We start from the raw sequence: 13,672 nt of genomic DNA, 5'->3' as shown, positions 1-13,672 counted from the left end.
TAGGAAACTCGGAGGCGATGGGGGCCACGCGGTCGGGCAGAGAGACACAAGGAAGTCCGCAAGCACACGCACGGGCGCGCACGGGAACATACACTACCACTCGGTACACACACGTCTGCGGCACACGCCGCGGTCCCGAGACGAGATCACAGGGAGGAGCGGCAGGCCGGGCTTGGGCGGGCTTGGGCGGGCTTGGCAGTCTCTCCCGACGCGCCCCTGCAAAGGCTTGCGCAACAGGCGGCGGCTCCAGCCCGCCCCGCCCAGCCCAGGCAGGGTGCAGTGGGAGCCGGGCGGGGGAAAGGGGTGTGTCCCCGTCCCCTGCTGCGCTGGGAGCAGAGGGTCTGGGAGGGGCGAGGCCCTGGGGGCGGGGCCCCGGCGCCTATTAAATCGTCCTTCGCACGGACGTAAACAAACCTTGCCAGGCTACCCTCTCGGCGCTGCCAGCAGATTGCTCACCCATCTTCTTCCCTCTCTTCACCTCCCGCGGGGCGCTGCACCTTCAGCCTTGCTGTTGGCTCCTTTCCGTGCTTCCTTGCTGGTTAGGTAAGCCCTCCGGACCCCTTCTACCTCCGGGCCAAGACAAGGACCCTCAGGAAAACTCGTCTTCGGGGTGCTACTTTACTGGATTCCCCGCCCGTGCTTTGTGGCCCTTGCGAAGATCACAACCCGTGGTCTTCGGTGGCGCCAGCGCCGGAGGGGTCGCTGGCATCCTTGGAGCGTGTTTCAATTATTATAGGGCAGAAAAAGACATGTTGGGTCTCAGCTTTCTCTCTAACTGGGGAAGTGGGATTGAGGGGTTGAAGTTGGGGCGGAGAGCCTAGGAATACCTGGGTCGCGCTTCCTGGCATTAGCCCTGAGCCACAGCTGACTCCACTGTCCACTGGGCTCAAGGGGACACTTTGTGTGAGCTCGCGCGTGTGAAGGGGTGTGAATGGGTGATGGGATGACTAGGAAAAGAGCGACTGTGGCATGTGTATCCAGGGGATGAGAAAGGGTGAGCAGACTTGGCGGGGAGTATGGAGAAGGGGGCGAGGGTGTGTCTTCTGTGAAGCCTGGTCCCGAAACAGTGTTATCTGAGCCGAGGTTCCCATCCAGTCGCAGAGCCCGGTGCTCTCCAAGCTGTGCGTGTGAGAGAACATGTGTGTGCTGGGGGAGAGTCCGGGGTGTGTCCCGGCGCGTGCTGCACGCGCCACAGCGAGTGTTGGCGGCGAGAGCAGCATAGGCAGGGTGCGGCCCTCTAGGTAGTACCGGGTTGGCAATGTGGCTGCGCGGGAGAGGTGGTTTGTGCCTCTAGGGTCGCGCGGGCATCTGGCAGCCCTAGAGTTGGCTGGAGCTCCGAGTGTCGTCATTTTCGCCTCCGCCTACCCCAACCCCCCTTTCTTTCTCCCAGGCGATCCTCCCTGCTGTTCCAGCCGGGAGAGCAGCTGGAACTGCTCGTCCGTTCCCGGGAGACCCATCGCGGTCTCTGATTCAGCCTGTAGGGGAGATTCGGGAGGGGCGTGCAGAATTCTGCAGGCTCGGGGGAAACACGCTGTCACCGCCTCTGTCAAATTAGTAGCTGAAGCTAGGATTTGTGGATGGCTTGCTTACTCTGCCACCTTCAGTGTTCCCCTGTCTCTTGCCCATGCTGGCAGTCATCATGGATCCCCATGTACCGCCCCTTGGGTTTTAATGTGGGAGGACAGCGGATGGGGGAGGGAAGTCCAGTGGTCCGTGTCGTGTCCTAGAACAGCCTTCAGCTCTCCCTCGCAGGCTTCCTGGGCAATTCAGCTTATTTGAGTTCTTGAAGGTCCTGTAGAAGATGGGAAATTCAGGTCAGCCAATGCTTCCCCCCTCCCCCATTCCGTGCTCTACACCACTCAAAGTGCAATGAGTTTCAGAGCAAACCTCCAGGTTGCTTCTTACTGTCAGAAATCCCAGCAATTTGCCTATTTCACATGTGTGAAGAGAGAAAGCTAGGTGCAGAGAAAAGCCTCTAACACCAGTTTCAAGAGACTTGGCAACTTCTGGACAGTGGCAGGGAAGGGCCAGACCACTGTTGTATGGGTGTGGTTCAATGGGACGCGGGCCAGGGTGGTGCCAAGTAGGGGCTAAGAAAGGTGTGAGGGAGGCTTTTTAGGAAGGGCTGGAAAAGCCCCAGGAGAGGCTCTACAGTAGATGCTGTCAGGGCGCTAATGCCTCCTGTGCCTTCTTGGCTTTGTGGTACTTGGTCTCCCAGTGACCAGTACCAGGAACCTGGGGAAGGAAGTCTTTTTCTGCCATACCAAGGACAGTAGCCTGACCCATAGGAAGAGCTCAAATGTACATTAAAAATGACTGGGACAGCTCTGCTCTCTGCCTTGACTCTGGTAGGCATCGGATACAATGCTATGACTGGAGGTATTGCTTAGTTCCTGGGTCCATTATAGAGTCTCCTCTGGTAAGCGTTCTCTTGGTGAAGGCAAGCCAGATATTTCTAAGTACTGATTGGGCTCTTTGAAAAGAAAATCCAAACTCCTACACCATCCTTTCTTGTCTTTTGCCACTTTAGAGATGAAAACCGAGATCAGAGTTGGAGAGGTCTGTGTCCAGGTCAGCCAGAGCCAGAACTCTATTCAGAATCTTTTTCTCAGAAGTCTCTCGGTTAGGACTGATTGTTGTTTATTTTTGTTTTTGTTTTTGTTTTTTGTTTTTCCCCTGAATGCTACAGAATATGAATGGGAACTTTTCTTCTTACCGAGTTTCAGGTGAGGTCACTAGGAGAGAAAGGCAAAGTGTAAGTGTTTTTTGCTTGTTTGTTTGTTTTTTGTTTGTTTGTTTGTTTTGAAAGTGTTTAAATCAGGTGCTGAAGTAGAAGCAAAGTCAGTTCAGTGAGAAAGAGACAAGGATCACATCCCCTCTGCCTGGTGGTTTTCTGAGTTAGGTACCTCTCCCCTCAACCCCCAACAGTGCTGAGGGCCCTGGGTGCATTGACCCCTGGTGGCCTGAACTAGCCCCAGCAGGGGTCAGAAAGAAGGCAATGTGCTTTTCTGATATCCCAAAAGCTGCAGGGCTTCTCTTATGACCTAGCTCCAGAGGAGTCATCAAAGGTCCCGTACCTTCTGAGGAAGCTAGTGTAATGACTAGCACTGAGGGTGTGGTGTGGCCAGAACAGGACAAGTATAGGATAGGAAGAAAGTCTGGAACAGGATAGACAGAGCATCCCAATGTCCTTAGGTCTTCAGGTCTTCTGCCTGGGCCTTATCATCTCTATTGAGTGGATGAGAAAACCAAAGACTTATATGAAACTATAGGGCTAAAAGTGGGAGAACCACACAGAACCTTTGAGGTCAGTCCTCAAATCCTTTGTGTTCTAGCATAACAATACATCCAGGTGCTTGAAGGAAGCAGGGCAGCAGAATGAGACATGTAGAGATAGTCACAGGCTTTGACCCTTAGCTGCCCTCTTCTATTAAGGTAGAATAACACAGACAATCTCATTGGGTGTGGAGAGTTTGCTTTAGCAAATCCTTGTGAAGTGAGGCCTGTGGTCAGCACGTGGGAAGCACTGTGTGGAAGTTTCACATAAACTACAAAGGAGACTATAGATCTACTCCTTGATGACCAGTCCAGAGCACCGCTTGTTATAACCCAAGCCAGGTCTGTGAAGGCTCCCAATGGTCCCGGACTACTTTGCTTTTTGAAATTGCTTAAAAACCTAAACAACGGCAAGATTAGGTTAAGGAATCTTTATTCTAGAAGCCTGGGGGGCAGTAGAGAGGAGGAGGGCACACCTGCTGTGTCTTCTTGGGCCCCTAGATCTAGAAGTTTATAGTAAATAGCTCTTGCCTACCTAGATTGCGATGTGGTCTAGCATATCGCCTCATACAATGAAGGTAGGAGACAGTCTTAATTCTCAGGTTAGAAAACAGGCTGGGCACAGTGTAGAAGCAGCTAAAGGGATCTGGCCCAAATGGCTTTATCCCTAGCCACTTCTAACTTTAACGTTGCCCCTTTCAGGCCACATAGATCCTCCAGGTTCAGCTTCGGGATGGGTGGTCAATCTGGTAGACTCACTTCAGACTGTGGACCTTCTTCTTCACATCTGACCATAGGCTAGCCCTTCTCACTTTTTCCCTCCATGAGACATGGAGCTGTTAAAGTTGGCCTCCAGTTGTTTCACTGGAAGGGGATTTGTACAAGGGCAGAATGAGCACAGTGGCCCAACAGGAAGCTGACTGCAGAGGTGGAGGGTAACATTTGGATGTTGACATGGAGCTGAATTCTCTAGGGTGGGCGTTGTGGAGGAGAGCTCAGGCACTTAGGGAGAAGGTGAGGAAGTCTGTCTTGGCACCTCAGAATAAGAGCATGCTTACAAAAATTGGGCCTACAAACAACCACTGTGAACCAAGAGTTTCTTACTGAACTCTCTATTTAGTAGACCTCTATGCCCACTACTTACCCCTCCTTTCTCAAGTTGTCTCCAGGACTGTCCATATAGCCAGCCCTTTCCTAATCAACGAGGTAGAAAGAAAGGCTTATGAACCTGGAGGTTTGCAGTTCATTTAGTACAGATACTTCCTTTCCTCCTATCTGCAGAAACCTTTACATCTTTACTTTGTCGTCTTCTGCCTAGAAAGACAGGGTGCAGACCACCCTCTAGCCTCACTGGTTTCTGTCTCCAGCTCCTCCTTGCTAGTAAGATGGTTCTTGAGGAGAACTTTCCAAAATACTCTGATGATAGGGCTTCTCAGGAGACATATGACTCTGAACCTTTCTCCGCTAGCCAGCCCCGGCCCTTCTAGACTCTTCCATGGCCTCACCATGGCTGGCAGCTGGGCTGATTTGTCCTGTGGGGATCACACTGTCCTGTCATCTGTCTGCTTTCCCATGCCCCCTTCCAGGGCCTGGCACTTATCGAGTACTCTATCCATGTCTGTCCAGAGGAAATCTCCATTGATGAGGGAGATAAACCAGTCCATCTGTACAGGAATGACTGGAGGGGCTGTTCTGAAGTGTGGAAAAGACAGCCATTTTGGGGAAGGATCTCATTAAGGTGGCCAGCATGCAGTCTGATTTTGGGTTCAAAGGGCTCTGTATGAAAATCCATTTCTGTCCTAGGCTAACACTGTCTTTGTGATGTTAATAAATTGTCTTAGTCTCAGTAGCATAGATCGCCTAAAGCCATCCCATGGTTTCACAGAATAGTCTTCTAGAGCGACCTTCAGACTTCCAGTTACTGGTTTATCCCTCAGTCAGTCCTGTGCCAAACCACTAACTGCCTAGACCTCTAGTGCCAAGACATTGCCGAGCACTTTGGGAAGATCATGTGGGCACATTCCTGGCACTCCCACTTCCTGCTCTTCTCTTCTAGCCGGCCCTTTACTCTGCCTATCTCACTGCTCAGTGTTCAGGGAACTCTGATTGAATACACAAATCCCCCTTCCACCTGGGGTGGGTAGTGTAGCCCTGTAGTCCCAGCTATTTGGGATGTTGAGGCAGAAGAGGACTGCAAGTTCAAGGCCAGCCTGAGCAACTTGAGACTGTGTCAGAAGAAAAAAATATGGAAGGATGTTGGGGAACATAGTTTAGTGGTAGAGTTCTTAGAAATATACTAGGCTCAATCTAAAACCCCCAAATTCCAGTCGCACAGATGCTCAGGGGTAATGATACAGCTTTGGCTGCCTGACAACAGGTGACTTTCTCCTTGTGACTCTTGTCCCATTTTTCCATTATGGAGCACGGCATCGATGCCTAGTATTCTGTGGAGCCCTGGCGGCCCTGGAGGAACCCCTGTTTGGAAGTCTTTAAGAAAGATAGTTGTACTGCCTTTTGGTCTTTTAATAGCTTTGAGATTTTACATCCCATTCTACACTTCCCCTAAGTGTAGCGCTTTCTCCGATCCAGCCTGTCCATAACACTCTTTGTGAGGTGGATTACATAAGAAAACCAGCCCAGAGCGCCACTGCCTTGCCTTTCCCAGAATCTTTGCTTTCAAAAGTTCAGAAAATACCAAGAGAGCTGGTTAAGTGCTTCCCAGAGTGACTTCAGAGTCCATGTGAACTGACATAGGAATGTCCCCACAGGCATGTGGGGGAACATGGGCATGCCCCAAGGTAGTTTTCCTGGGTTCACACAGAAGTGATACTGCTCTCCAGATCTCCCTGAGGTTGCGATTTTAAAGGGTTGCTATGCTACCATTGGTAGCACACACTGACCCTCACTCAGTGCACTGTAAGGGACAAGTTGTTAAAAATACCCAAGCTTCCGTGTCTGCTACCTGAAAGGCAGAATCTGGGCCAGCTGTGGACATAACAGTCAGTGCTGAGCTAGCTGTGGCCCCCTTTGGTTTTCCTTTCTCTGAGTCTCTAAAAGACTTCTGGAGTCTGTTGTCTGCTTCCAACAACAGAGTGAGGTGGTTGGTCATTCTTCCCTAGGGCAGAGGATGAAGATACAGAACCATTGGGAAGTCATATAAGGGTCATTTAATGGGCTCCTGAGGCCTTCCTATGAAATTGGCAATGCCCCTGCCTAGGACTTCTTTGAGCACAAAAATGGGTATAGGGTCATGGAAGTGACTTATTGGCATTTACTGTGGTGTCCAGTCCCCATGGACACTCTTCCTGGGACACTGGGTCCTGGAAGTCCCAGAGCAGTTCAAGAATGCCTCTTTGCTGGATGTCTCTTTCATTTCAACCCCTGGGGATTCTAGGAGCCTAGGAGAGCTTGCCCTAGGGGGCGAGCAGAGGATTAGGTTCCACAGAGCAACTTCAGCTCCAAGGAATGACAGAACTAGGGAATCCAGCATAAGCATAGAGGAGTCTGAGACCTGATGAGGAAGAGAGTGAGGTGGGCCATTTGGCCAGAGGTGAGCACTATGTCTGCATAGGGTACTTCGGTCTCAGAGCTATGCTTTCCTACCTGGGTCCATGTGTACATGCATTCTTTGCAAGTGGACACACTGAGGCTCACAGGGGTTATGACTTTAAGTTATGAGGCGGGAAGGTGACCTGCTGGGAACTCCCAAGCCATTTTCAACTACCTTTCTGAGGCTTCTTGAGAATTCCAGCTTCTGTCTCCACTGCCCTCAGATACCTGCTAATGATTCTCACATGGTCTTGGGTTGCCACGGGGGACTCCACCCATTGTTCTTTGAGGTCCAGGGTTACATTTCTGCTCCCGGCACATGTTAACTTGACTTGGCCAGGAGCCCTTGAATTCTTGTTCATCGATAGGCAAGATGTGTTTGCCTAGCCTTCTTGAGCCTTGTCACTCATGATCTAACACCACTGGTGTTAGAGGGACCTCATGGTGCTGCACTGAGATCTGGAGGCCTGTTTGGTATTTGCTGAGCATTTTTTAATACATTCTCTCCCCCACCGGGCTGCTCTGGAACTAGCAATGTGTAAAGCACAGGCTGTGTCTTCACAGTGCCCTGGGGGACTCCCCAGAACCACAGGAAGGAAGGGACACTGGTTCATTAAACAGCTGTTTGTAGGTTCTTTGCTTTGTTTTTCGGTTTAACCTGTGGTTTGCTGGGAGCCCTGGCACCATATACACACAGGTGCGCGCGCACACAGAGGTGGAGCTTCAGACGATTTGCAGATTCCTGGCTGGCAGTGAACTAGAATCTGCTTCACAGCCAGCTGCTTAGCACCAGGTGGCCTTTACTCCTCTTTCAATTTTCTCTGAATTCCTGGAGCAGACAGGTGGGACAGGAAGAAGCAATAGCAGCCAGCTTGCCAGCTGGTGGTATGACCTGGGGCTCCACCCCTGTAGGAGACTTTCACTGGGAGGAGATCTGCCCTCCTCTAATCCCTGCAGCTGGCTGTGTGAGCAGAAGCCATTAGACTTGGGGCAAGAGTGTGTGGATGTGAATGTGGACTGGATTAAAGAATTGGGTCTAACAGACATTTTTTTCGGTGTTCTTTCCATACCAGGAGCCACCAAGCTCAAGCCATCTCAGACAGGTTTGAGTCTGCATCCAGAGGACATTGGGTAGTGTCAGCAGGCATTTGTAGTTGTCATAGCTTGAGGGTGTGGTTGTCCAGGACCAGGGTATTTCTTGACATCATAGACTGCTTAAGGGTCTGAATGTCATAGTGCTAAGGCACACTGGTAAGTCAGGGTTTTTTTCATGCTCCTGGAGGCCCTGTAAGACAGACAGATGTGCCACTTGGCTACAGAGGGAGCCTAAGAGCCGCACACAAGCCTTGAGTCTGAGATCCTGGGAGCAGCCATCGCTTTATCTCCGGACCCATCACATGGTAAATTCTCCTCAGCACACCAGTTGCCTTTGTTCCTGATCCTGCATGGGATGCTTAATTATGTCCTTCGTGAAGAAACCAAGACTTCATCATGGATCTTGCACACTGCCCCCGGCACTTTTGCTGCTGGCTTTGGAGGTGCAAAACAGAATGGGTGTGGTTAGGGAGGGAGACAAGGCCATCTAGAAGGAGCCATACCTGTAGCCCTGGTTGGATCCAAGATATACTTGTTTTTGCTACTTAATCTGTTTTTCTATACGGACTGTCCCAATTCGATTATCTAATCTGTTTTTCTATACTGACTGTCCCAATTCAATTATTTTTGTACAAAAGTACATGGAAAAAAAACATATGGAAGATACTTTTGATGGGTTGCCAAAGCCAAGTTAGGGACTGGCCCCCTATTGATCCTGTCAGGAGAATATATGTAGAGGGGCAATGCTCTGGGTCCCAGCAGCTCATGAATACACAGAACAAATGCCTGCCATTGTAGCCCAGGCATCTCTAGTCCTGGTTACTGCACAGTCTTTGTTACTGAGAAACAGTGACCTAGACTGAACAGATGTTTGCACCGTCAGAATACCCCACAGTCTGCTGGGAGACGTGGTCTCTCCCCACCAGCTTCTGGGTCCTCAGCCAGACAAGGATGTCTCAGCTTCCACACTGTTATCGGAGTGGGTCAGATGGTCTTTGCTGTGGGTCTGTTCTGCGCACTATAATGTTCTTGGCCTCTATTCATCACGATGCACCCAGTAGCACTCCATTTGTGACAATCAAAGAGGTCTTGAGTTACTGCAGAAGGGCATCTGTGAATCAATCATAGTGGAGATTACAGCCAGTACCCTCCATCTCTTGTTTTCCATAAGGCCTTGAGGTGACTAAGGGCCTGTCAGAAAGGGGCCTCTCTCTGCAAAGAGCAGATTGGCAAGTGTTTGAGGTGTCAAGAGACTGTACCATCTTTCAGCCTTTCTCATCTTGTGGTTGGGGGGGAAAGATAGACACGGTGTAAGGTGGGACATTCAGTGAGGGAACTGAGGCTACACTTGATCTCCTTTAGTTTCTGAAAGAGGTAGGGACTGGCATCAAGTTCCAATGAAGTGATGGTTTCAAGAGCTGAGGAGAACCAACCAAACCCAGCTGGTCTATAATGTGGTGTGCATCTTTGTAAAAGCACAGGAGTTTTGCAGGGCATTTGCTCTGTCGGTTAGTGACCAAGCAAGGGGGATTCAGGTAACTACTAGAGGTAGAAATGGTAGAGGCACAGGCAGGGGCACTATCTGAAAGGGATGGCTCATAGCCAAGGATTGAAGAGGGTTTGCCAGAACCCATACTGTGGGAAAGTTGAAGATCTCTGCTTCACCCGGGGCTCTTGGCTGAGCAGACTGTGTTCAGCATCCCTGTGAAATGTGAAGTCCTCCACTCTCGGCATGAGAGGTGGTGGTGCCAGAGCCCAGGGCTTCTGGAAGGTCTCTCCAGGCTGCGTAGGCGAGGTGTCCCACGGTTAAGGTCTCGGGACTGTCAACATGCTGAATTAGCAAGACTCTCAGAGCATAGCTTTTCATGCCTACTGCCTCCGAGCTGGCAGCGGCCCAGGAATGTTCGCAGATATAAAACTGACTTTGTTTTTGAAATGTTCTGGATCCCAGACCCAAAAGGCTACATAAAGACATTCTTGTAAGATGGTCATCTCCTGGGGAGAGTCACGCTGGGGCCCCAGACCAGCACACCCCGTCTACCCACTGCATGCCGTATGTTGGCATGGATATGGATCAGAGGGGCCTGCTCTTGCAGGCTGACCGGTAGATGAGGGTCACAGTGCTCTAGTGGGCTAGGCAACTGGCTTTCAGGAAGTTTTGAGACTTTAGCTTCCTTTGTTGCAGTATCTATATGGCCTTAAACAGCTGGAGTTTTAACTCTTAGCATGTAGTTAGTCCGAGGCTGTACCTTGGGCTCATCTCTTGGCATTCTCCACTCACTGTGGCCTTTGTGTGCCACCTGTATCACTTATGTTCTGTTCTCTGGCGTTCCTTGGGCCCCACTCTCTCTGGGCATTTACCTTTTCAACTGGGCTATGGATCAGAAGAATGTGCGATCATCCCCCCCTCCCCTCTCTGAGAGTCTTGCTAATTCAGCATGTTGACAGTCCCGAGACCTTAACCATGGGACACCTCTCCTACGCATCGCCTCCTCCCCTCTCCTTCCCCGCAGGTGCCCTTTAGGCTGCAACATCCAGCTCTTCTTAGCTCTGCACCTGTCCATTTCTGTAGCCCTTATCTCTTGGCCTTATGGAGTATGCATCCTAATGCCAGCTAAAGGGATCCCTGTTGCCACCCTTCCTTGGTCTTTTGGGGTTTGGCTCAGAAGGTACCATTTGCTGTAAGGACTTTTCCCATATCCCGCTGAGTGTTCAGTGTCTATCAGACCTTTGTCCTGGGTTTGTTCCTGTCCTGTTCTCTCCACTGTGGTCAGGCAGCTCAGAGTCTTGTTCAGAAGTACATATAGCATGGTGGCACCCAGGGGCCTTTTGGTCTTGTTGATTGTTAATCTGGGGGATACTGGGCTTTGGGATTGGCAGAGGGAACCCCTCTAGTATGTATTGAGAAGCATCAGGATGTGCTTGGTAGGTCTGGATTAGATGTAACACCTGCTTTTGTTCCCCATCCATCTCCTTTGTTGCAGCTGTAACTGTGAATCTGTTTCGAGGGGACGAGGGCCTCCTTGTAGCCCACGCATGGGCATGATTGTAGGTGGAAAGAGTGAGAGACAGTGGGGAGTGGGAGACAGGAACTGGCCTTCCTATTTGTTCCATTTGTGTATTAGCTTCTTCCAGGAAAGTTATCTCAGTGGGAAGTGCTGATCTCCTGGCCTTTTTCCCCTGGTAGGTCTGTGATAGCACGGAAATGTCCCGAGAGCTACATGACGTGGACCTCGCCGAGGTGAAGCCTCTGGTGGAAAAGGGGGAGGTAAGTAGAGCTACTTCAAATTACACCATCACATGCTTCTAGTGAGCACACATGTAAGTACATGGCATGGACATTCGAGGGTATGAGCACAAGTTCATTTGTACACAGCATGCACATATGTGAACAAGAGCATAGCATATAAGCAAATGTATGGAACACACACACACACACACACACACATACACACAGCATAGGTAGTGGTCTCCTTTGTTTCTATTCACATTTTGTGACTTTTGATGTTCTTGTCTATTGTCCAGTCACACCCCTGTAATTGGGGCATCTGTTATGATTGGTTTATAGTGTTCCAGCCCCTGTGGTCCTCTGCACTCTGTTTTGTTTTTCTGGCCTCTAGGGCATTTGGCACTGCTGATCCGTCCTCTGTACTGGAGGCTCTGGCTGGGGCCCAACTTTCTATTGGATTCAGTCTCTGAACTAGGCAGAAACCAGATGCTGACTAGAAGAGTGAGGGTCCAAGTCTTTCTTGGACCACACTGCCCTGGCTTCATTGAAGTCAAGACCCTTTTCTATCTTCCTGGGCCTTTGTTTTTACAGAAAGTTGTTAAAGATGAAAACTGGGATGAAATTCATTGTGTGGAGCTTGAGGAAAAGGCATCGAGGTTTCCATTGCCCTCTTCTCACCACAAAAGAATGGATTTTAATCCAAAATGCAGACATTGGCAGCCACGTGAAAATTGCAAGAGCAGAAGAGACATGGTCCCATTTGAGTTTCAGGAGTAGCGCACACACAGTGTTTGTATTGACTACATAGCCACCTACAGGGTTCTGTGACCCAAGCTTGTGTCCTGCTTCTGCCTTCAGATCTCTTTTGGTCAAGTGTCCTTGGAAAAAAAATCTAGTAGATGGACCAATTTTCTACTGGGCTGCTGTTCCCTGAGATGAAACAGACAGTCTCTCTTTGCATGGACTGAGGGAAGCCCACTGAGCAGAGTTTAGATTCAGAAAAAGGAAAAGACCATAAATTTTGATTGATGTTTGTCTCCAACCAAAGAAACTAACTATATAACCATGGCTCTCCATTTCTCCACAGAGCATCACTGGTCTCCTGCAAGAGTTCGATGTTCAGGCAAGTAGAAGATGTCTCCTTTTTCATCCACTGGTCTACCTATTCCCTTCTTTTCTTCTTTCCATTGGAATGAAGTAGATTGCTTTTTAAAATGTGGAGTCATCAGAGAGCAGGGAGTGGGCTCAACCTATACCCACACTTTGCAGCTTCTCCTGGAAGAAGCTAGTCTGAGTTCTAGCCAAGAAGTCAAGAACTGATCAGCCCCAAGGAAAGCAGACAGACATATTGCCATTTGCCCCTGGAGAGCTGGGGTGGCTATGGGAAAGAACAGCTGTCCAGTGGATGTGGGATCCTGTGATGTGGACACTTAGTAATCTTGGCTGTGTCTGAAACTGGGGTTCTAGGCACAAGGTTGTAGTATCCAGCCCATGCAGAGCCAGATGGAGGGCCAGCCAGGGTGTGTTTCCAGCTTTGTCCTGTTATAGAGAATGGAGAATCCCTGGCGTCTCCAGTGTCCTGAGCCATCATTCTCAAGCATGAGTACCATGGAGGGTAGAATAAATGCATGTAGCATTGTCTGCAGGCATGCTCACCTAGACCTCCACCAGTTCCCAATCACACATCTTGACTTCAGCCTGCTCTCTGCAGATAGAGGAATCTCCTACCTCTGGTTCTTCCAGGGTCTCCTGCTTTGATGTACACTCATCCTTCCACATAGAGGTGACTCTGGAAGGTAAAGAGAAAAAATTAGAACTAAGTTTGCTTAGTTCCATCACAGGTCTAAAGACATAAGGTGGGCCTTTGAGAGTCCGGCACCTGTAGGATTACTGGCTACTCTGACCTCGAGGTTCCAGAGACACCTAGTGTGGGTCTGAGACCATAGCTTCTGTCTGTTCCCCTCTGAGGACAGAGTAGCCAGTGGAACTGGCAACAGGAATGAGGTATTAAGCCATTGCTGTATACCAGCCCTTGGAGTCCACTAAGAAAGGCAGTACCTTTACAGTGCAGAGATATCTCTCTGAACCCCAAGAACCCTGTAAAGTAGAGGACTTGTTCTTATTCCCAAAGCAGAAATAGATTGTCTAGTCCACACTTGTGCAGGAGACCCTGTGGGGTTTAACTGCACAATCACACACTCATCTTGGCCCTTAAGAGGAAGCTCTGAGGCAAAGACCAGTGACCATCTAAAGGCTATTCGGGGATGACACTTGCTTCCATTTGAGGATAAGCCTGCAGCCTCAGGCACAGTGAGGATTCCTGGAGGAGCAGGTTGTGGTTTCGACCCCAGGGCTCCTGCTTGGCAGCAGATTAGCCTAGTGTCCTAGGGCAGTCTCCTTGACTCACAGCCCAGCTCTCACTGTCCTGGCTGCCCTCAGTCTGTCTCTGCAGTTGATAAATTTCCAATAGGGATAGCATCCCTGCATTCTATGGGGAGACTGAGACTTACCCAAGGTTATATC

The 13,672-nt window shown here is 50.0% G+C and overlaps 1 protein-coding gene across 1 annotated transcript in view; it reads left to right on the top strand.

The window, feature by feature from the left end:
- Positions 1 to 390: 390 nt before the first annotated feature.
- The window catches only part of Ndrg1 (N-myc downstream regulated 1), a 41,456-nt gene continuing 28,174 nt past the window's right edge, over positions 391 to 13,672 (top strand). The window contains exons 1-3 of the mRNA XM_032916310.1: positions 391 to 543; positions 11,108 to 11,188; positions 12,237 to 12,272. Coding sequence (XP_032772201.1) covers positions 11,126 to 11,188; positions 12,237 to 12,272 — 99 coding nt within the window. The 5' untranslated portion in view covers positions 391 to 543; positions 11,108 to 11,125. The remainder of the gene's footprint in view (positions 544 to 11,107; positions 11,189 to 12,236; positions 12,273 to 13,672) is intronic.

This window comes from Rattus rattus, chromosome 1 (genome assembly GCF_011064425.1).
Source record: "Rattus rattus isolate New Zealand chromosome 1, Rrattus_CSIRO_v1, whole genome shotgun sequence".
Taxonomy (NCBI): Eukaryota; Metazoa; Chordata; class Mammalia; order Rodentia; family Muridae; genus Rattus; species Rattus rattus.
Note: the sequence above shows the minus strand (reverse complement) of the source record. Positions and strands in the feature narration are given on the sequence as shown.